The sequence below is a fragment of the Archocentrus centrarchus genome, chromosome 3 (assembly GCF_007364275.1).
Source record: "Archocentrus centrarchus isolate MPI-CPG fArcCen1 chromosome 3, fArcCen1, whole genome shotgun sequence".
Classification (NCBI taxonomy): domain Eukaryota; kingdom Metazoa; phylum Chordata; class Actinopteri; order Cichliformes; family Cichlidae; genus Archocentrus; species Archocentrus centrarchus.
The window spans coordinates 23,129,567-23,152,570 of record NC_044348.1 but is presented as its reverse complement, the minus strand read 5'-3'; the positions used below and the strand labels follow the sequence as shown (position 1 = coordinate 23,152,570).

At 38.2% G+C, this 23,004-nt stretch overlaps 2 protein-coding genes across 3 annotated transcripts; one reads left to right on the top strand and one right to left on the bottom strand.

The window, feature by feature from the left end:
* Positions 1 to 1,531: 1,531 nt before the first annotated feature.
* Positions 1,532 to 6,190, top strand: LOC115778221 (hypermethylated in cancer 2 protein-like). The gene is made up of 6 exons (XM_030726283.1): positions 1,532 to 1,537; positions 3,165 to 3,304; positions 3,472 to 3,860; positions 4,176 to 4,351; positions 5,357 to 5,550; positions 5,875 to 6,190. Exons 1-6 carry the CDS (start codon positions 1,532 to 1,534, stop codon positions 6,188 to 6,190), a joined length of 1,221 nt encoding a protein of 406 aa, XP_030582143.1.
* A 5,516-nt stretch (positions 6,191 to 11,706) lies between these two features.
* On the bottom strand, positions 11,707 to 16,310 carry LOC115778125 (uncharacterized). Of its 2 annotated transcripts, none has more exons than XM_030726166.1 (7): positions 16,241 to 16,310; positions 15,309 to 15,470; positions 15,046 to 15,162; positions 14,803 to 14,859; positions 13,961 to 14,122; positions 12,552 to 12,665; positions 11,707 to 12,415 (listed from the first exon to the last, which is right to left on the bottom strand). In XM_030726166.1, the coding sequence occupies exons 2-7, from the start codon at positions 15,468 to 15,470 to the stop codon at positions 12,368 to 12,370; spliced, it is 660 nt and encodes a 219-aa protein (XP_030582026.1). In that variant the 5' UTR covers positions 16,241 to 16,310; the 3' UTR covers positions 11,707 to 12,367. The 2 variants fall into 2 exon arrangements, with proteins under 2 accessions (XP_030582026.1, XP_030582027.1); XM_030726167.1 differs by having other exon boundaries at positions 15,348 to 15,470.
* Between the last annotated feature and the right edge of the window lie 6,694 nt (positions 16,311 to 23,004).

Genomic DNA, 23,004 nt, shown 5'->3' with positions numbered 1-23,004 from the left:
AGGGAGACACTGTCTTTTGCATGCAGCAGTACAGTACGTGAGGTATGTCACCAAGCACCCAGTGAATGGAAACATTCAAAGCCACGGTGTGCCAAGCTTAAAGTACGTGTGGTACTCTGTGTGTGAGTGAGAAAGTGGGGGGTGGGGGTGAGGTGGGTACTGTTACATAATTCAGTTGATAATTATATAGGGCAAATCAGTTATCTATCAAAATTTTGCTACACAGACAGTCATGCATAAAGGGTCACCTGGCTGGAGTTACACCATTAATCATGCAAAGATGTCATGCACCTTAACAACTAGGATGTACAATTTTGTGATACTTTGCCTTTTCATTGTACCTTAATTGCACTGTGACACTTTTCAACACAATATTTTACATTCTCTTGTACTTTTATAAAAATGTTACTACTGAAACTGATGTTAATTAACTTTACCGCAAAAACAAAACTAACAGTAAAAAAAGGTTCTTTTATAAGCATGATATACTTTGAAAAACTTAAAAGTTATTGTTATTACATGCAATAATTTTTTCCCTAATTATTAATACTTTGATTAATGTTGCATAACAGCTAAAAAAGAAAAGAGACGGGTTACAGCCCTTGACCTTCGTCAGCATTTCCTGAGACATTTATGGTTGTGACCCTCATTTTAGTGTCACTAGACTTATTTATATGATTCACTTTGTAATGCAGTAGAAGTGCTACTGCACAGTATTTAGGTTAAATGTATTACTGCCTTGTGGACAGAGGTGTGACTATAACAGAGAGCCAACGAGATTAGAAAGGCGTGACAGGCACATGGTGTAGAAGGGTGGGGAAATGGCTTAGTATGGAGTTGTCAACAAAACGTCAGCTGAGGCGGACTAGCTCGTAGTCCTGACACTGGAGAAGCTTCTCTCTGTAGAATCAAAGTAGATAGAAATGTTCACATACATCACACATTTCCTCTTTAGCTCTAATCATCACACTTGTGTCTAACTTTTATGCATCTGAATACTCAAGTGTAGAATTAAAGCTAACAATAATGAATGCTTTGATAGTAAATTAAAAACAGCTGTTCACTCTGAACGTCCACAGTTTAAGCTCATTGAAGAGTACAGACTGTAACTGACCATGACCTCTGACCTCTCAAGAAAAATAAAAGCTGCTTAAAACAGTTAGGTTCCTGTTCTGTTATAGGTTGGAATGATTTCTAACAGAAGGTTGCACTTTGTCTGATGTGCAGCAGAAACACTGGTTCTGATTGCTTCAGTTCTGTGGTCTCCTGTTGGCTGTCTGTGGGCTGGTCCCAGTCCTCCCTCCATAAGAGGCCATGGAGATTCTGACGTTAGACGCTAGCACTCCTTATAAGCACCTGTCCTTCCACGTCATGCCATGCTCCCAATATGAAAAGCGTGTGATTGTTTTCCGAATGAGACAGTGTGCGTAGATAGTAAAGTGGCACTATATATCCTCCATGGAGGGTCTTTTCTTCATTTAACTGCAAGCAAGATAGCAAGGGTTTGTTGGTGTTTTTCTTCCAACATAATATGGAGGTAAGAGATTAGTTTTCCCTGATGTACATCTTGAAATAGTCTGTTATACTCTGCTATATATTTTGATAAGTTTAATAGTCAAGTATGAGTTTGGAGTTGTAGATTTTTTAATTTTTTTGTTTTATATTTACAACAGACAAGCACATTTATTGACAGTTGTGTGTATTTAAAGCATGCTTTCTTTTATTGATGTGCTTTAAGTGGTTCTAAAAATCTGGTAAACCATGTAAAGGAATGTCATTATATGAGTTTAACAGTTTGTAGAATTAAAGAGAAGACGGTGTGCTTTTACACTCCATGTATCCACATTATTTTTATTTAGCAGAAATGGGGACATTTAACCAGTACTAGAGTGCATGTCCTCACTAATTCTTAGCATCTCTTGAAGCTTGGAAACTGATGGTGTTTGCTAGGACAAAATCTTCAAACCTAACTATATAAAATATGTTTGTGGCAGTGAAAGCTTTAGGTATCAGTTCACAACAGAAACAAGTCTGTTTCTGATCACCTTATTCAGTCCTTCTGTTCAAAGTGGCCTGACCTCCCCATTGTTGGAGATGCAATCCACACCTCTTACTCCACAGAAATGTAGCCCAGTTTATCTGAAGCTTGTGTGATGCTTCAGTTGTTTGAGAAAAATTATCTGATGCAGTGAAACAAAATGGTTATAATCTGACAACATTTGGTAATAAAAGCACTGTAATATTGAAATTTGCTGCCCTAATTTATCAAATTTGGCCACTGAAAGCCTTGTATTAGTCCAAATGCACTCAGTTGATTTTGTCGCCTAATTAAAAGAGCATACGAAGAGACCCCTTAAGTGTCAGTATGATGCAGATTCAATTCAGTTCAATTCAGTTTTATTTATATAGTGTCAAATCACAACAGTCACCATAAGGTGTATATTGTAAGATAAAGACCCTACAGTAATTATAGAGAAGACCCAACAGTCAAACCAGCCCCCTATGAGCAAGCACTTGGCAACAGTGGGAAGGAAAAACTCCCTTTTAAAAGGAAGAAACCTCCGGCAGAACCAGGCTCAGGGAGGGGCAGACTGGTTGGGCCTGAGAGGAGAGAGACAGGACAAAAGACACGCTGTGGAAGGGAGTCAGCAATTAATAATAACTAATGATTAAATTGCGGAGTGATGTATGAACAGAGTAAAAGAGGCGAATGAAAAGAAATACTCAGTACATTGTGGGAACCCCCCAGCAGCCTAGGTCTATAGCAGCATAACTAAGGGAGGGTTCAGGGTCACCTGATCCAGTCCTAACTATAAGCTTGATCAAAAGGGAAGGTTTTAAACCTAATCTTCAAAGTTGAGAGCTGTCTGTTTCCCAAATCCTAACTGGTTCCACAGAAGAGGGGCCTGAAAGGTGAAGGCTCTGCCTCCCATTCTACTCTTAAGTATCCTAGGAACCACAAGCATGCCAGCAATCTGAGAGTGAAGTGCTCTATTGGGGTGATGCAGTAGTATGAAGTCTTAAGATAAGATGGGGCCTGATTATTCGAGACCTTGTATATGAGAAGAAGGATTTTTCAGATGAATGCCAGTAGCATAACCTTTAACTATGAAAGTACTATTACAATGTAAGAATCTATTTTTACTGACTACTCTATACTTTAGGTGGCACCTTGTGCCCAGGAAGTTAGGAGACATGCAGCATTACTGTTGGCTTATCTGAACCTCCAGAGAAAACAAGGTCAGTTTTGTGACCTTGTACTCAGACAGAGACAGAACCCAGGTCAACTTTATCCTGCACACAGGTGAGAAAAAGAAGTTAGTTTTTATCACTTGTAAGCAACAAACAAACACTCCAATATTCACATATTAGCAAAATGTTCACAAATATCATGTCTATCATAACAGTGTATGCCTTAGATGATGTTCATGATTTTATACCTCACCACAAAGCTGCTCTTTGCTCCCCCAGATGTGTTCTGGCAGCCTCTAGTCCTGTGTTGGCATCTGTCTTGTCCTCTGCTGGTGCTCTGGTGGAACTGCAGGCCCCGTGTCTCTCTGACTCTGTATTAGCACCTCTTTTGGACTATGTTTACACAGGGGATTTGCCATACACTTACAGCCAGCAACAGTATTACAGTCTGCTCACAGCTGCCTGCTATCTGCAGATGGATGAACTGCAGAAGGCTCTGAGGGCTCGACAGCAGACTGAGGTCTGCGCCATGGACAGTGCAGATGCTTCTGCTGAAGCTGAAAAGAATACTTACAGGACAACTGTGAACACCTCCCCTGATATACCATCAATATCCAGTATTCTTACCTTCAGAGGACCTGAAGAAACAGACAACTACAGTGTGCAAAGTATGACAACTTCCCCAGAGAGAGGGAGTCATCAGTATTCAGACAATATGGAATCATTTAATGAAACACAGATGCACTCTGCTGCTATGGATTGCAGTACTGATGAAGTAGAAATGGATACAGCAAGAAATAGGAGGGACCACAATAGTGGAAGGCATGCAAGGACTTTAAGCAATCCAAGTACCCCTTGTGGTATACTTGAAAGAACCGAAAGTAGCCTAAATGCAGGGCATGACAGACAAGAAACTTACCTAAAACCACAGCACTTCACTCTAAATGTCCCTAGCATTGCTGAAGTGCATGACCTGTCTGAAGTGGACAAAGAGGTGGAAAATGATCAGTTTAATCCAGCTGGCATCTGGCAAAGGTACACAGACAACACTCTGGTCAGGGCAGCTGAAAATAGGAAGAGCTCATCCTCATCCCCACATCCATATTGTGGAGCAGTACCTGTCATCTGTCACAGCAGCAGAGCACCTATCCCCCAGCTGGTAAATTTCTCTGCTGTGCCTCCTGACCATTTATCCCCCCAGGCTTCAGGCAGCTCCAGCAGGTCTCCTGTCTCACGATCAGCAAGCACAGACAATGGCAGCATTGTTGAAGGTATTTCATCTGAATACAAATGTCAGTATCAAGCACAAATCCAGGAATGTGGGCACAGTAAAAAACACACTGTTACACAAAGTCTGGATAACAAGGATAGTTTAAATCAATGTGCCTTGCAAGATTTAGCTTACAAATCCGGTCCAGATAGATCTAACATGTTGAAACAAGATTACAACAGCAGCGATACACATAATTGTATAATGCATAATGAATGTGCGGATAGTGGATCATCTCACATTACAGACCATAATGATCAACATGCTCATTGTGATTCCTTTCAGAATAATATACAAAATTTTAAAGAAGATTCAGTGTCACAGAATAAGGACCAGAGCCGAGAATTAAAGTATAAAACTGATTTCAGGTTTGATGACTGCCCAGCTAAACAAAAGCGATTAGATTTCTTTGAATTCTTCAATGTCCCCTTGGCAACAGCAACAGAGGAACCAGGACATCTGAGAGCTGAAGTTCCACTTACCGCTCATTCTGTGGAAGACTCAAACACAGCAAATTTAGGTCCAGAGGGAGAAGTGAAAGAAGAGCACAGTTACTCGAGTAGAAATCCAGCTGAAACCAATATACAGGACAGCCACTGTAACCTCTATGAACCAAAGAAAAACAGGTACTCAATCATACACAGAGCTGACACAAGTGCAACTGATGCTGCTTCTAGCCATGATTCAAACTACAGACCTACAACTGTGGAAAACAAAGAAGACAATGTTGATTTCTTCCCTACATCTCTGGAAAGTGAAAAACTCTCAGGCACTGACATCACAGAGTCACGTTCAACTTTCACAATGCCTTTGGACAGAAACATGTCCGACACCAGTGTTGACAGTGTTGTGGGTCACTCATATCATGGACATCTTCATTATCATTGCCTACAGCAGGATGATATCCACTTATCACATGGAGGTTCTCATCACAAACACTCAAGCGTGAACTACTTTGATGATTCAGATGACTCGAGTGATGACGAGGCCTTTGGTGCCTTTGAGAGTCCCATGAAGCAGCACTACAGCTCGACAGACACTACAGACCAGTTTCTCCTTCTGGATATCAGCACCAGACCTGCAGAACTGTTAGTGTCACACAAACACCGATCTTGCACAGAAGAGAAATTTGAAACTGGGATTTGGGCACAGGATGGAGCGCAAAGGAAAGAAGAAACATCTGTAGCTTCTGTTGAAATGAAAACAGTTACAGCTAGGGCTAAATTTGGGACTGAGAGATTTGATATGGTTGGTGCACACTGGGCTGCGAAGACACACGATGAAGAAAGAAAATCTGTTCAAAATAGGCCAGGTGTTGAGACTATACAAAATCTTGGGGCTGTGTGGGACGTTTCCAGCCTTAAAGAAGGTGAGAACCAAACCAGTACCTCAACACACTGTTCACCTCCTAGTGTGTCAAACTCTGTGCAAGCATCTATGTCTGTTTGCATGCCTTCTGCCCTTTCAAGCAGCATGCCAACAGATAGATCAGCTCATCTGTCAACTCCTGTTCACCACCCTTTCCAGTGTTCTCTATGCGACCGTTCCTTTAGCCAGCGAGGTTCTCTGAATAGACATGTGCGGAGCCACCTTGGTGTACGGCCCTTCCCCTGCCCCCGCTGCCCTATGACTTTTTCACGCCAGTACCGTGTCACAGAGCACATGCGTGTCCATCAGCGATGTGCCCCTGGGAATGACTTTCAGAAGCCCCCTGCCTCATCAACTTGAGACCTGGAGGAAACCCACAAAACTGAAGTTTATTTGTCACTGAAATATAATATAATATAATGTTATTTAAGTGTGTTAGTTTATTTTCAGTTTCTTGCAAATATTGGTAAGACAGGGCATTTTTGAGATAAAATTCAGTTTTTTAAAGTCAGAACTTATAGACTCTTCTAAATAAGAAGATAAGGAGGAAGCCAAGAATGTAAAGACAAACAAATGTTATTTTGTGATTTTTTTTTTGTGTGTGTCTATATGTGATTTGCAAATCCTGAGGTGGGAAGCCCTGTTGATTCAGAGCAAGAGAGTCCTGGATTCAAGCCAGGGCAGGGCCCTCCTGTGTGGAGTCTGTGCATTTCATCAGACCTCTGAGATCTCTGGTTTCTCTCACCATCAAAACAAATTTTATTGTGCCCTTGACCAAGGTAATGGTACTGGCAGGAGTTGTTCCCATGATGGGTTTAATGTCGAAAATGAATTTTCCTACAGGCATCGAAAAAGATATCCTATTAACTGAATATAGTACAAAGGCACCCTATCAGCTGCTGAAACAGAGACATTTTGTTGTTTTGAAAATACATGAATGAAATATATTTTTGAATTTGATGCCAACAACACATTAAAGAGAGAGAGAGAGCAAGAAAGAGAGGGTCATGTTCACCACATTGACACAGCCCTTCTTTTATCAACAACCCTAACAACAACTGGTGTAGTTTTGAAACGAAAATATTTTTCATTCTTACTCGATGCAGGATTTTAACACTTCCTTTATTGTAGATTTATATTTCATTTATATTTATATTTCACTTTTTAGATACTGGAATGTGATTTTAGCATTATCTAATAAGCCACATTTCCACTACAGAACCATGTCTGTTTTAAATGCAGTTCTGCGTTTGGCCCTGAAAATCAGGTCCAAGTAACTACAGATTTTTGTGATTGTCTTTTGCATACAAAAATTTCTCCAAGTTTTCTGTATCTCTTAGTGATAGCTGTGTTAAATGAACTGAGCAATGTTCATAAATTGTCAGAGTTCTGAATCTCTCCATTCATCTGAAAGATGCATCCTCTATTTGATGCTCATTTTATACCCACTCATGTTACTTCTTCCTCTATTCTTAGCATGCTCTTCTGTTACTGTACACCAACCTTCTCCTTGTCCTCCTTCATGTTCCATCATTTTTATTTTTAAATTGCCCCATTCCAACTTTTGCTGGCAGTTATTTAAAATGACAGCAAGTTTCTCAGTTTTAACAACTGCTATGTTTGATTTGTACTATTTTAAGTTAAACATATATAGTATTAATGATTTACAAATCAGCAATTGGCAGACGGGCACAGAAGCAACCTTGAGAACAAAGTGAAGTGTAGACCAAATGAATGCTTTACGTGCGTATAACTGATATTTCATAATAACAATGTGAAAATAATGGCTGAATTTTCAGAAAATACCATTCTGCAGGTTCCCTCCCTTTATCAGTATAAAACACTAAAAGATCACTGTAAACTACCAGCACCAAACGGCAGACCCTTAATCACCAGCTGGTGCTCACAGTGGACTATTTAGTATTAAATAAATAGATATTTATTTTCAAGGTTTTATTAGAAACCAAATAGACTAAAAAATGAACCGTGTCTGCTCGATGTGAGATTTAATTTAAGGAGATCATCATATCAACTAATAGGCTGGTAGATAAGATTTCAATGTTGCATTCACAGCCTGTCACCTCCAGAGGTACCAGGGGTATCTAGTCTAATGCAGAGAGACACACACACATGATTTCTATGCTCTTATTACCTTTGCATGTTAACCCAGTGTAATTAGCTAAGTCTTTGTCATAATGTTGACTTCATTCCATCCACTAGTCTTATGTTTTTCTCTCACCCTCTCTTTCTTGTTGATATATGGATTAGTTTTACATCTCACAAAGTGTTCCCTGTGAGAGAGGACAGTTTGCTGGGTGTCAGAGTGTTTGTGCCAGTGGTGCTGTGAAACATGAGTCAAGGGCAGCTATGAGGTTCTGTGCATGTTCTGTATTGCTTATTCCAAACTTTTTTTTTCTGTGAGGGACATTAAGGATGTAACACTTTGTATGAACTCAGATAGAAAAAAAAAACAACAAAAAAAACAGGGCAAGATGCTTTAAGTTCCTAGCAAGTTTCCACCTGTTTGAATAAAAAAACTGTTTCATCACTTACATCATAAATGTTTCAAAATTAACATGACTGTGTTTTTATTTGGTAATAATGCAGCTATATATGTTGGGGAAGTGTCCTGAAAAAATTCATTAAAGTCATTAAGAATAAACCATTTATGGTTTTATTACACTGAACCTGTTACACCACAGGTTGTTCCTAAATAAAATCAGGTCCACATGCCCTGAGTTACTTTTCATAAGGGAAAGTAATGAAACACTGCTACAACCATCCTTTGAATTTACTCTTTGAGTTCCTGAATATCTAGAGATGCGGGCATGAATTTACAGGGAAAAAAAAAACCATGTATGACATTTAACTGTGCTCTTATGATTAATAAGGACTCTTTTTAATGTTTTTGTGTTGACCTGATTACTCAGGTCCTACAGCTTTTGAGACGCAAGCTGCACGATGAGCAGTGTTCAGGTAAAATGGGCCAAACTGCAAAGTGAACTAAAGTGAGACATTTGTGATAAAACACGTGTAATTAATTTTAACATCAAGTGTAGTCAATAACAACAGTCACAAGCCCTGTGTCTTACTTAGTATTTTAACCCTTTATTAAGCCTGGATTTTTTTGGTAAATTCTTTTGGGCCTGAATATGGGCCCTAGTATTGTTAAAGGTTTAAACTCTGTTATTAACCCTCCACAATCTAGCTGCTTGGAAGCTTCGGATGAAAAGTGTGAAACTGTTTTAAACTTTTTCATTGACAAGAGTTTGACAAAACATGTATTTCACTCCCTTCCTATGAGCCTTCCATTGTCCCCACTCCACCTGCAGTTTTTAGCCATTTTGAACCTGTGTCTCTATCTTATCTGGGGAAAATTGCTACACAAATTAAATCAGGCTCTCCTAGTGATATTCTCACCCCTCAGTTTTTCAAAGAGGTTTGGGACACTATTGGACCTTAAATTCAAAGGGTTATAAATAGCAGTCTGACCATGGGTGAAGTACCTGTATCTTTTAAACATGCAGTGGTACAGCCTTTACTGAAAAGACCTGGCTTCCTTGTTGTCCAATTTTAGACTGATTTCAAAGCTTCCCGCTGTGTCAAAAATTTTGGAAAAAGTAGTGGCCTCACAGTTGCAATTTTAAATACTTTTCTTAAATACTAACACTATTTTTGAAACATTTCAGTCAGGTTTTAAAGCATTTCGTAGTACAGAATCTGTACTCCTGAGAGTTTTTAATGATATTTTGATAACTGCTGACTCAGGAGACGCCGTCATACTCGTGCTTTTAGATCTAACAGTTGCTTTTGACATAGTAGCTCATAATATTTTAATCTTGTGCCTAAAACATTATGTTGGTATTACAGATACTGCCCTGGAGTGGTTCATGTCATATTTGACTGACAGAAATTTTTCAGTCGTTGTCGGTAAATTTTGTTCATCATCTGCTGCCCTGCCATGTGGTGTTCCCCAAGGTTCCATCCTTGGGCCCCTTCTTTTTAGTATTTATTTACTTCCCCTTGGCTCCATTATCAGAAAACATTATGTGTCATTTAATTTTTATGCAGATGATTGACAGATCTACTTACCACTGAAACGCAAAGACCTTAACTTCTTTAGACCTTTGTTAGAATGTCTTAAAGATATCAAAGCTAGGCTGGCTCTGAACTTCTTGGATTGTAATGAAAAGAAAACAGAGGTCATTATAATTGGGGCAAGTGCCCCAGGTGTTCCACCATCTGACCTGGGTCCGCTTACATCCTGTGTCAAAACAGTTGTGACCAATATTGGGGTAAAAATGGACAAGCTTTTAAAATGGACAAGCAGATAAACACAGTGGTGAGAAATGGCTTTTTTCCGCTGAGACAGCTTTCCAAAATTAAGTCTTTTATATCTTTTCGAGATTTAGAGAGGGTTTTGCATGCATTTGTGACCACCCGCCTTGATTATTGCAATGCACTTTATGTAGGTACTGACCAGGCTTCACTGTCGCGCTTACAAATGGTCCAGAATGCTGCTGCTCATCTACTAATAGGGACACATAAATGTGAGAACATCACCCCTGTTCTTGCTTCTCTACACTGGTTGCCTGTCTATTTTAGAATTAATTTTAAAAATTTTATTGTTTGATTTTAAAGTTTTGAGTGGCCTGGCTCTCACATACCAAGCAGACCTCTTACACATATACATTTTGCAAAGGTCCCTAAGGTCGGCTGACCGGCTACTTCTTGCTGTCCCCAAGTCGAGACTGCATTTGCTGTGGTGGCGCCCAAACTATGGAATGAGTTGTCCCTCTATGTTAGGATGGCCCTAACACTAGAGGTCTTTAAATCTCGCTTAAAAACACACCTTTTCTCTAAGGCATTTCAAAATGCTAGTCTCTAGTTAGTTTGAGTCATTTTGGGAACTGATTTTATATTTTTAGTATTCCTTTTGTGGTTAATCCTTTTAAATTATTATTATTTTTTATGTGTTTATTTTTTGTGTTGTATTGTATTGCTGTCATTTATCTAGAAAACACTTTGTTCAACTTTGTTGTGTTTTAAAGTGGATTGGATTAATTTATTAATACAAGGTAATACTACATTTAAATTGCATTAAGACATCAGTTTCATGAAAAATCTAACAATACCTTAGAAACTTGTGTGTGTGTAGACATCCTTTCCTTCTTGCAGACATCCTTTCTATCTCCTTTCTGACCTTCTCCTGTCCTCTCTGTTCCTTCCTTTTTAACATGCTAATTACTTCAACATCTATCACTTCTATCACCATTTCTCTTTTCAATGATTGTAAGCTCAGCTATGGTCATGTGTGCATTTTAGTGATAGTTTGTGTATCTGTTTGTGCATATGATACTAGCTTGTACGCACATAGCCAAGCACATATCAGCGCACATCACACACAAACAAACTTAGGGAATTATGAAAAAGGTATGTAACAACTCCGGTTTCTTCCCACAGTCCAAAGACATGCGCATACTGAGGTTAGGTTAATTGGCTACTCTAAATTGCCCATAGGTGTGAATGTGAGTGTGAAAGGTCGTTTGTCTCTCTTGGCCCTGCGACAGGCTGGCGACCTGTTCAGGGTGTACCCTGCCTCTCGCCCTATGACAGCTAGGATAGAATCCAGCCCCCTCGCGACCCTGACCAGGATGAGCAGAGGCGAATGGATGGATGGTGGGTATGTAACAACTGCGTGTAACATATGTAGTGATTAAATATATTAATAAATATAAATAATTTTTAATAAGACGAACCATCAGAAATCAACTGAGAAGGTCTGAAACTCAACTGAGAAGGTGACCCATTTAAACTGAAATAAATGAGTGTCTGATACATTAAGATAAACTGGACTGGTTACTAAAAATGCTTTTCATAAAATTTGGTTTATTCATTAAAATATCAACATTTTATCTTACAGAGGTCATCATGACATGGACTATGATCCATTACCTTTTGATATACACTGGTTTCTTATTGATCATGCTTATGTTAGTATTGCTCCATCGCCCCATCGCTCCATCATTTTGCTTTAGTATAGGGTTTTGAATTCTGGTTACTGTTTCTTGTAAAAAAAAAAAAAAAAAAGAGCATTAGCAATTTCACCTCACTTTAACACTGCCCTTGACTATTTTGGTTGTTTCGATGAATTTAAAACAACATGGAGCAAGTTTTGTTTCCTCCATCACTCGGATACAGTGCAAACATAATACATAAACAGGTCATGGACTGGAAAACTACAGTGTGAGTAGCAATTAATCACTTGTGCTGTAAGGAAAGTGAGGTGTCACTCTTCTGCTGACAGGTAAGTGTAGTTCTTGCATTATGGAGAAAATAGTATGACTGCATGAGATTATATTGTATACATACATATTACTGCATTGCATCATAAACAATGACAACAACATGCTAATGAGAAGTGATTATTATTTAGTGTCTAATATCTTGTGTTCACAGAGAGATGATTCTGTGTCTTTGTATGCTTCATATTTCTTCTCTCAATTTTTTGTAGTACAGGCAGACCTCTTGTACTTCTTATTCAGTTGGTGTTTCAGTCGATGCAGTAGTCATCATTACAACGGCCTAAAGAGAGGAGAAAAATGCTTTAACCTAACTTGACTTAATGTTGCAACTTTGTTTAAGCTTAGAAAATATTGTTAAATAACCTTCTAGTTGGACATTCACAACACTAAGCACAGACTGCGATGTGTCCTCTTACTTGAGTTTTTGTGGAACGCAGGGCGGCCCCAGCCAAAGCTGACATCACAATTAAAATAACAGCTCCAACCAAAGTGTAGAACACAAAGACTGCTTCCAAAGCCAATCCCATGTGCTGGAAAAAAGGTTGACATTAAATAAAGAAACACTGTTAAATAGCAAATAACATTAAAAATGCCACTCAAAATACATAATGTAAGCCAAAAAAATCGGTAAACAATTTAATAGATTTTTAATACTGTTTTTTTCCTTTTTGATTCTTTGTTTCACTTCATATTCTTATTCCAATTTATTTAACAATTTTACACAAATGTATTGTTTCATCACAAAGTCAGTCAATCAGAATAAAGAGGGCAAAGTGCAACAGCAGTGGACAAAACTGAACACTTTGGGTCTCCATTAATAATTGCACAAATTAATAAAGACATAAGGCTAAGTAGGAATGAATTACCTTGTGCTGGAAGCCGAATGTAAATTGTATAATAGTACATAATGAACAAGAAACACACAAGGAATGCAAACCTTGGCCAAGGCAGTGCACTCTCTGGGCGGTGTTTACTTTTAAGGGAGTAGTACTGTATTTTTATAAATTTATTTTGTTTTCTTTGGTCTATTTAAACATACTTTAGGAAGTTTGTAGGGCAGCAAAAATCAGATAAGGGCAGCATGGCAGAAGTTTACTTTGATTGCACAAACATCATGTAATAGGTAATGGATAATGGGTATTGATTTGTAAATAACTGGACATGAATAACTTGAGCTTATTATATAATATTATTCTATAGTATATTTCTAACTAACTAGGCATTTTGGGGTCCACTTGAAAAGAAAGACAGGTGTGAAATGTAAAAGTGACATCAGAGGTCAAACGTGACATGATATTTCAATACAAACTATAATGTGATATTTAGAATCCCCATATACCAGCATCATTTCCTTTATGTTGCCAATACAAACAAAGATAGTAGAATTTAATGCATATTTTTAAAGGGAAAAAGACATTTGATGAAAGTCTGGCCTAATGAAAGTTTGTAAAAGAGGTCAAAGGCCAAAAGTTATGTAATATTTAAATCCCCATATAACATTCACTATATGCCTGTATGTTGTCAATATAAACAATGGCAGTAAGAAACAGTTTTTAAACAATTCTATAGCATTACTATCAGATTACTCTGTTGACCCTGAAGAAGAGGTCAGAGGTCAAACGTGACATATTTTAAATCTTTATACAGTACTTTCTATATGTTGACAAAACACACCACACAATACACAGAATCATACTTTCTAAGTTATAAGCCTTTTTATCAATAATTATTAGGTTGACCATGAAGACACTGGTTCTGAAGATCAATGTTTTTAATGGATGGCACCATCTGCAAGAAAATAGGAATATAATTACACAAGAATTACCTTATGATTTGCCGACCATTCTTCTTCAGACTCTGTATAGTTTTCATAATCATAAAAAAACGTTGCTTCGTAGTGGTGCTGTTCCATCTCAGGCAGGATTTGCAGCAAAGCCCAACATGTTACCAGTATGGAAACAATGCTCAGCGATAACGAGATAGTTACCTGTGGACGCCAACAGAGAAAGATGGAGGTGATATACAGTCATGTGAAAAACAAAGTTTTCACAGGAGTTTATGCAGTTCTGTGAAAAACTGAGTACACCCTGTGATTCAGTAGCTTTTAGAGCCACCGTTAGCAGCAGTCATTTTAAATAACTGTTCTCTATATGAGTTTACCAGCGTCTCACATTGTTGTGGAGGAATTTTGGCCTGCTGGTTTTTTACAACGTTGCTTCAGTTCAGTTCAATTCAGGTGGCATTGTGTTAACACAAACTACAAAACATCTGCTTTTACAGAGGTGGTCACACTTGCTGATGATCAGTTAATCAGCTATATTTGATTAGCAGCACTTGGCTACCCTCTTAATTCCTATGGAAGCCACAAGGGTGTAATTTTTATTCATAGGACTGCATAGAGTCCTGTAGGTAATATTGATAATCCGGACAGCCCTGCAAACGAAACCATAAATCTATGTTTATCCTAACAAAATGTGAAATCCTAATAGATGTCATTTTAAGAACTCTTAAGTGGGAATTTTTAACTCTTTATTGGGGGAAAACATATCAGCATGAGTTATTGTCTCAAGTATTTCTATTAGGCTAAAACAGTTTTGTGTGCAGAGCTCTCTTGTTCCTTAAATATCTAGTTTTATTATAATATTGCTTCATTTCAGTCGAACTTACTGTTTTCTTGGTGGGGTTGTGTTCTGTCAAAACATACATAATCCCACATATAATTACCTATGAGAAAACAGGGAGAAATGCGGTTTTATTATATAGCCGATCAGATATTTGTGCAAGCAAGCATACAGTCTAAAGTTAGATATGAATTTTGATTATTTAATACTTGTTGTTGTACTAGAAAAGTAATTGAGTGATGTCCGACTTCATAAGTCACGATCATAATTCTTTTGTTGAACTACGAACCAGCGATCCCATCAGGAAGCCAGGAGGGATGACTGTCCGTGTGTATGCCAAGTGGGAGTCTGCCGTGATCACAATGGAGAAAATAAAAAAGGATGCACCCAAGATCAACACAATGGTCTAGGAGAAAATATAAACAACTTATATCACAACCTTGTCAGCAATGTTTTATTCTCTGTGACAACATTAGCATCATTTGTGACTCCAAGTTTTTCTCAAATGTGTGAACTTACTGAAATGAACCAAAATCATAACCAATCATTTACACATAAGTGTGAGTGTGTGTATTTATGTCCATGTCTCACGCCAAGAATTTTGGGTTGCCCTTTCAAGAAGCGGTGTATAGGTTTTGCACCTCCCACTGTGGTGCCTTGAAGATTTCCATTATTCCCACATTGTTGACTCACAGAGAGGAGCTCAGCAGACATCTAACAACACACAGTGGACACAAATAGACTGATCGTGTGCCTATAAGAGTCAAATAAGGTCTGGTTCACATGTTTATTCTCAATCAATTCTTATCAAATGCTTTTATCAAATCTGGGTTTCATTATCGTTCATTAGAAGAATAATAGAATAAACAGATCTAGAATTAGATTGCAGTGAACAAAACTGTATCTAACACAAAAAAGAAACACACACTAAATTTATTTAGTGTTTTACACAGACGGGGCCACCACTGGGATTTGTTTAATATAACAATTTTTAATAGGCAAAGCTGCATTTCTCTCCTGAATTAATTTATCTTGCAATGATCACAAAGTAAACTACATTTCCCATGAAGTTCTGGCAACATGCCAGTGGCTCATGGGATTTCTTCTTATAGTTGAATGCAAGCCCAATATTTTGCATTTTTAACCTTAACAGTCCACTACAGCAGTCGATATTAGTTTTATGTTAGGGCATAAAAACTCCAGGAGCACGTTTACTCTCGTTGAAAAGCCCTAAAGGTCAGTGATCCAAGCTACAGATGATGGTGAAATACCATGGACTCTGCAATAACTACTAGCAATAGACCACCAATACAGCCTGGCAGCTCCAAGTCTGTAAGTAAACTAAGCAACTCCAACACGTTTAACAAATTCCGTTTACTTTGTACCGACAAACGTTTAAGCTAATGCTGTACCATATATTGAAGTGACTGTCTATTAAAGAAACTTTTTACAAAGTTAGGAAACAAGAGCAAAAACAAGCAGACCTTGTGCAGTTGTGTAGTCGAAGCTGTAGTTCAGTGTTGAAGCTCCTCTCCCAAATCAGGTTCACATCTGTAGCGGCTGATGGGTGATCTCTGGACGATCAGATCATTTTGGACACCAAGGCTTTTTTGGGGTTTTTTTCTTGCTAAGTGTTTACTCATCTCTGCGTTGCTGATGGGTTTTTATCTGAGATAACTTGCTTTGAGTTATTCATTAAGGTGTTTAGACGCTGGTCAGTCTTATGAAGTGAATGATCAGGTAGAATTAAAAAAATATATATTATTCAATTATTCTAAGCAAGCACAATGATATTAAGTTCTGTAAAAAGGTGCACATATAGGCAAGGAGCCATATATCCTCGAGCCAACAAAAATCTTTATCACCTAATTAGAAACACATTTCACTCTGTGAGATTTGCTGAATCGACTGTGGGTCGCTTTAACAATTAGAGAGTCAGAAATGATCGACTCCTTAAAAAGAGTCAAACTTTTCTTCACTCCAGCCAAAGCAGCAGAGGGGAGGGATAAACTGTTCGTGTATGTTACAGTGGGACTGGATGAAATGGATGGTGACGAAACAGTTTAAGAGAGGGAAAGAAAGACAGGCAGGATTTTTTTCTCAATTTCTTTATTAAAGTTTTCCAATATAGCAAAGTTACGAAAATAGATAAAGAGGGAAAGGAAAAAAGACACCAAAAAGACAAAGAACAGTGAACAGATAAACAACATTGAACAGATAAACAACATTTGGCAACTAGTCATCGTAGCCATATGCAGGTAGACTGAAAAAAACAAGCAAATAAGGCACTAGTTACCCCCCACCCCCTATACCCCTATATTGTGAGGAGAATTATTAAACATGAATGAAACCTATGGAACATATTAATATAAGAAACAACGCAAGAATGTTCTACACATCCCTCCTGCATTCCACACATATGTATGTGTGTGTGTATGTGGAACGCACACACATACGTACATATGTATTTGTATGTGCACATAAGTGCACATACATACAATTTAAAAAAAGAGGGGGGGGGGGTTAAAGTAAATAAATAAGTTAAAATCAAAATAAAATAAAATACGAAGGATAACCCAGGTTAGATAGATCGATCTCAAATAAATAAACATTACATAGACAATATAAATAGAGATAATTCAATTCAATTCAATTCAATTCAATTCAATTCAATTTTATTTATATAGCGCCAAATCACAACAAACTGTCGCCTCAAGGCGCTTTGTATTGTGGGTAAAGACCCTACAATAATACAGAGAAAACCCAACAGTCAAAACGACCCCCTATGAGCAAGCACTTGGCGACAGTGGAAAGGAAAAACTCCCTTTTAACAGGAAGAAACCTCCAGCAGAACCAGGCTCAGGGAGGGGCAGTCATCTGCCGCGACCGGTTGGGCTGAGGGGAGAGAAAGACATGCTGTGGAAGAGAGCAAGAGATTAATATCAATTAATGATTAAATGCAGAGTGGAGTATAAACAAAGTAAATAAGGTGAATGAGAAACAGTGCATTATGTGAACCCCCCAGCAGACTAGGCCTATAGCAGCATAACTAAGGGATGGTTCAGGGTCACCTGATCCAGCCCTAACTATAAGCTTTATCATAAAGGAAAGTTTTAAGCCTAATCTTAAAAATAGAGAGGGTGTCTGTCTCCCGAATCCAAGCTGGGAGCTGGTTCCACAGAAGAGGGGCCTGAAAGCTGAAGGCTCTGCCTCCCATTCTACTCTTAAGTATCCTAGGAACCACAAGTAAGCCATCAGTCTGAGAGCGAAGTGCTCTATTGGGGTGATATGGTACTATGAGGTCTTTGAGATAAGATGGTGCCTGATTATTCAAGACCTTGTATGTGAGGAGAAGAATTTTAAATTCTATTCTAGATTTAACAGGGAGCCAATGAAGAGAAGCCAATATGGGAGAAATCTGCTCTCTCTTTCTAGTCCCTGTCAGTACTCTAGCTGCAGCATTTTGGATCAGCTGAAGGCTTTTCAGGGAGCTTTTAGGACAGCCTGATAATAATGAATTACAATAATCCAGCCTAGAAGTAATAAATGCATGAATGAGCTTTTCAGCATCACTCTGAGAAAGGATGTTTCTAATTTTAGAAATATTGCGCAAATGCAAAAAGCGGTCCTACATATTTGTTTAATATGTGCATTGAAGGACATATCCTGGTCAAAAATGACTCCAAGATTTCTCACAGTGTTACTGGAGGCCAAAGTAATGCCATCCAGAGTAAGTATCTGGTTAGACACCATGTTTCTAAGATTTGTGGGGCCGAGTACAAGAATTTCAGTTTTATCTGAATTTAGAAGCAGGAAATTAGAGGTCATCCAGGCCTTAATGTCTTTAAGACATTCCTGCAGTTTAATTAATTGATGTGTGTCATCTGGCTTCATTGATAGGTAAAGCTGAGTATCATCTGCATAACAATGAAAATTGATGCAGTGCTTTCTAATAATACTGCCTAAGGGAAGCATGTATAGTGTAAATAAAATTGGTCCTAGCACAGAACCCTGTGGAACTCCATAATTAACCTTAGTGTGTGAAGAAGACTCCCCATTTACATGAACAAATTGGAGTCTATGAGATAAATATGATTCAAACCACTGCAGTGCAGTACCTTTAATACCTATAGCAAGCTCTAATCTCTATAATAAAATGTTATGGTCAACAGTATCAAAAGCTGCACTGAGGTCCAACAGGACAAGAACAGAGATGAGTCCACTGTCAGAGGCTCTAAGAAGATCATTTGTAACCTTCACTAATGCTGTTTCTGTACTGTGATGAATTCTGAAACCTGACTGAAACTCTTCAAATAAACCGTTCCTCTGCAGATGATCAGTTAGCTGTTTTACAACTACTCTTTCAAGAATCTTTGAGAGAAAAGGAAGGTTGGAGATTGGCCTATAATTAGCTAAGACAGCTGGGTCAAGTGATGGCTTTTTAAGCAGAGGTTTAATTACAGCCACCTTGAAGGTCTGTGGTACATAGCCAACTAATAAAGACTGATTGATCATTTTTAAGATTGAAGCATCAGTAATTGGAAAGACTTCTTTGAACAGTCTAGTAGGAATGGGATCTAACAAACATGTTGCTGGTTTGGAGGAAGTAACTATTGAAGTTAACTCTGAAAGATCAACTGGAGCAAAAGAGTCAAAACAAATACCAGCAGTGCTGAAAGCAGCCGAACATGAAGAATAATCTTTGAGATGGTTATGAATAATTTTTTCTCAAATGTCTAAAATTTTATTTGTAAAGAAATCCATGAAGTCACTACTAGTTAACGTGAAAGGAATACTCGGCTCTACAGAGTAATCTCGCCCATTCACCTCCTCCAACTAGTCTGGAATTATATTGTACTCCCCTATGTGCCTGAGAACATGCAGCCATGTTTGGTTAAATGTCTTTAGAGAGCCTGTCCTGAGTGCACGCAGCTTCTCTAGCTTAATGCAATTCAGTATCTCACGAAGCCACCAGTGTGTGTGGGTGGGGGGGGGGGGGGGGGGGGGGGGGGGGGCATTTCCATTTTAGAAGAATTGCACGCCTGGCCAGTAGGGTGCAAAAGGCCACTACGCGCTGCTTTGAAGGTGGGATCGGGGGGCCGAAGGAAACTCCGAAAAATAGCTAGAGAGCAAGGGCGTAGAAGGAGTTTATTATTGGGGGGGACACATATGGGAAACCTGACAGATCCGTAAATACTCGGAGCAAAGCATAAAAAATGCCATTTGATCTTTTACTTTCTTCTTTTTCAAATGTTTCTTGGAAAAATAGTGTTGTGTACACCTATATTATTGCATGTATAATTTACATATATATATGTTTTATAATCATAAGACGTGGACAAACCACCAAACAAAATGGCTTGAGTCTTTTATGAGGCATAATGACCATGTCATTCCAGGCTTACTTTAACAGCTGGCCGCACTGGTACTAGTACAAAGGAGTATTAGAGCCACATTGAGAAAGAAATTGTGCATTTTGAGAATAAATTTAAAATTTTGAGAAAAAAGTCGAAACGTGCAGATTAAAGTTGTTTTAAGTGAAACAACTGCCATGACACGTCTGTTATACCCTCCAGAATGTCTTGTGTTATGAGTTAGTGAAACTATACTTTAGAATCGGTTTTAGTAACAAGGAAATTATTTCTCTTTCAGTACATAAACATGATGTAGTGATAAGTATGAGGACGTTAAAGAGAGAGTGCGGAAAGCTGCATCTGCTCAGAAGGAAAAACCACACAAACTGGCAAAGGTTAGATTCAAGGATGGCTGCACCTTCGTACAGTACAGAGGGGGTGACGATTTTGACTTTATTCTCAAAATGCATAAAATGATTTTTTTTTTCTCAGTGTGGCTCTCACACTCCTTCATATACTAGCAAGCTAACTATCTCAGTAGCAGAAAAATAATTTAGTAACGCACAGAAGTGCAAAGTTTGATATGTTTTATTGGTCGAAAACATTTAATAATGGTCAAAAATGCATTTATGTAGGTTGACTGGCAACAGAACTGGTTCTTTAATTAAACAAAGTTCAGACATGAAAGAATCCTTACAGATAATGTAATGAACAGATTATTCACTTTTTAATATCAGCCTTAAGTTAAAAAAACAGCTATTAAAATATGCCTATTCAGTGTGAAACTCTAATCTAATAATCAAAATAAATATCAATAAAATAATAATAGCCAAAAGAAAGAAATAAAAGTGATACCTCACACATTTAATAGACAAGCTGCGTGCCTCTTTACAGCTCTGCATTTAGCCAAACAAAAGGTTAAAAACATTGGCTAAGCAGAAGAGCCAAAATGATTTTTCCGCCTCTCATTTGAAAGCCATATTCATGGTAACATTCCCGAAAGACCGTTTTACCTTATTCAAAGAGTGTCTGACTCCTGCCGCTGTCTCCGGCTCCCAAACACTCGAGCTGTTTAGAGGGGGGCGGGGGGAGCGCAGTGGCATGACGCTATGTTGCGCCTTCAAAATAAAAGTTCAATTCAATTCAATTCAATTCAATTTTATTTATATAGCGCCAAATCACAACAAACTGTCGCCTCAAGGCGCAAAAGCACGCGAATTAAAAAATTTTTCTCCGTGGTGTAATTTTTGGGTGGGACAAATGCGCCTGTCTTCAATATTGGGGGGACACGTCCCCCCCGTCCCCCCCCCACGGTTCCTACGCCTATGCTAGAGAGGGATCCAAATCTAAAGTAATTCCCAATGCCCGACTAAGTGTAATGAAAATATCCGACCAAAAGGCTGATAGTTTAGGACATGACCTGAACATGTGTAAATGATCTCCTGGTGAGTGACCACATCTGGCACAGGCATCGGAGCGACTCGGAAATATTTTAGCTAGCCTGGCGTTAGTTAGATGACAGGATTTCCTGTTTTTCCCGAAACAGCTGTTTGGTGTATTCCCAGTCATGAGACAGAAGAACTCAGATTCAGAAACTGTTAAATTGACAAAATTGGAAAGGGGGAAAGGGGGCTCGAAGGGTTGGGCCTAATTTTTAAATATGAAACAAATGCTGTTTTATAACAAGCCTAGAAAGAGTAAAGATTTCCTGTCTGTATAAGAATAGTTTCTGTTTTAGCAGACAGATAATCTCTGCTTCTCAACATTACTATTACACAACATAGAACCAAAACAGTTAAATAAAACCAGAACTACAAATTTAAACAAAGTTTTATGAGGAACATTTATGAGGCAAAGTTAGTGAAAGTACACAGAGTACCTTTTTCTATGTACAAACAATGAAGGTATAAACGGCTGAATTACAATCAGTCAGATTTGTTTCTGGCACTTTTCTTTTTTTTCAGTACAGGACACATTAAAATCACAAAAAATTACACGTGTTCATTTCAAACCAAAAATCGGATTAAATACTTTGAGAATAAATCCATATGTGATATAAAACCAGCCGGGCAGTGGAAACATTTTTGTTTTTGTGAACGGATGAGGTTTTATGTGGGTTGCCATTAATGCTTCAAACCAGAGGCTGCACTAAAACAGCTGACATTAAATGAGGAGACAGGATTCCTGTAATACTGTGTGTTGATTTATTGCTTCCGTGGTCACATGATGAAAATGTCACCTTTTAGTTGGCTTAAAAAGAGATTTGCTATGAAGCAAGAAAATGGATGTAAGTATTTGAGAATGAGCAGCAGTTCAGTTCATATGGTCATAAAAAAATTGTAATCATCATTTACAGTGGTTTGTCCCATTTTAGTAATATAAATAAAGAGAGGCTTCTATTAGGCATAAAAGTGTATAGTAGATGCTATTTGATCAGTGGATGAAAACACAAACGTCTGATAACACTTCAGACTTCTTACAGAATCTGCATACGCTTCCTTTACTTTCCCACTACAGTGCTTTACATGAAGTATACTGACCTGTGCATTATGTTATATTACATTACAAAACTGAAAATATATACTTACTGTAGTCTTAAATGAGCTTATAAAGTAATTGCATTGATGAGCATTAGTCATTAAAATAAGGAGGCATTTGTATTTTACATTCTAGGATATCACAGAAGTTCCTTTTTTGTACAGTTAAAAAATAGGCTGAATTTTCATTGCATTGTCCTGCATTTGTTTTGAATATAGTCACTGAACACTATGTGTCATGGCCACATGTTTCACAGTCACACGGTCAAAGACCACACATTTAACTTTACCTGCAAAGGAGTTTGGCACAAGAGATGTCTGCCTACCCTATCTGTGCTATTTTTGCATGCTCTGGAT

Coding starts and splice junctions, on each gene's coding strand:
- LOC115778221 (XM_030726283.1), top strand. Junction 3,305..3,471: donor CAACTTTATCCTGCACACAG/GTGAGAAAAAGA, acceptor TTGCTCCCCCAG/ATGTGTTCTGGCAGCCTCTA. Junction 5,551..5,874: donor AGCACCAGACCTGCAGAACT/GTTAGTGTCACA, acceptor TTCACCTCCTAG/TGTGTCAAACTCTGTGCAAG.
- LOC115778125 (XM_030726166.1), bottom strand. CDS start 15,470: ATGTCTGCTGAGCTCCTCTCTGTGAGTCAACAATGTGGGAATAATGGA. Junction 14,123..14,802: donor ACAACCCCACCAAGAAAACA/GTAAGTTCGACT, acceptor TGGCGTCCACAG/GTAACTATCTCGTTATCGCT. Junction 12,666..13,960: donor AATGGTCGGCAAATCATAAG/GTAATTCTTGTG, acceptor CCTTTTTTCCAG/CACATGGGATTGGCTTTGGA.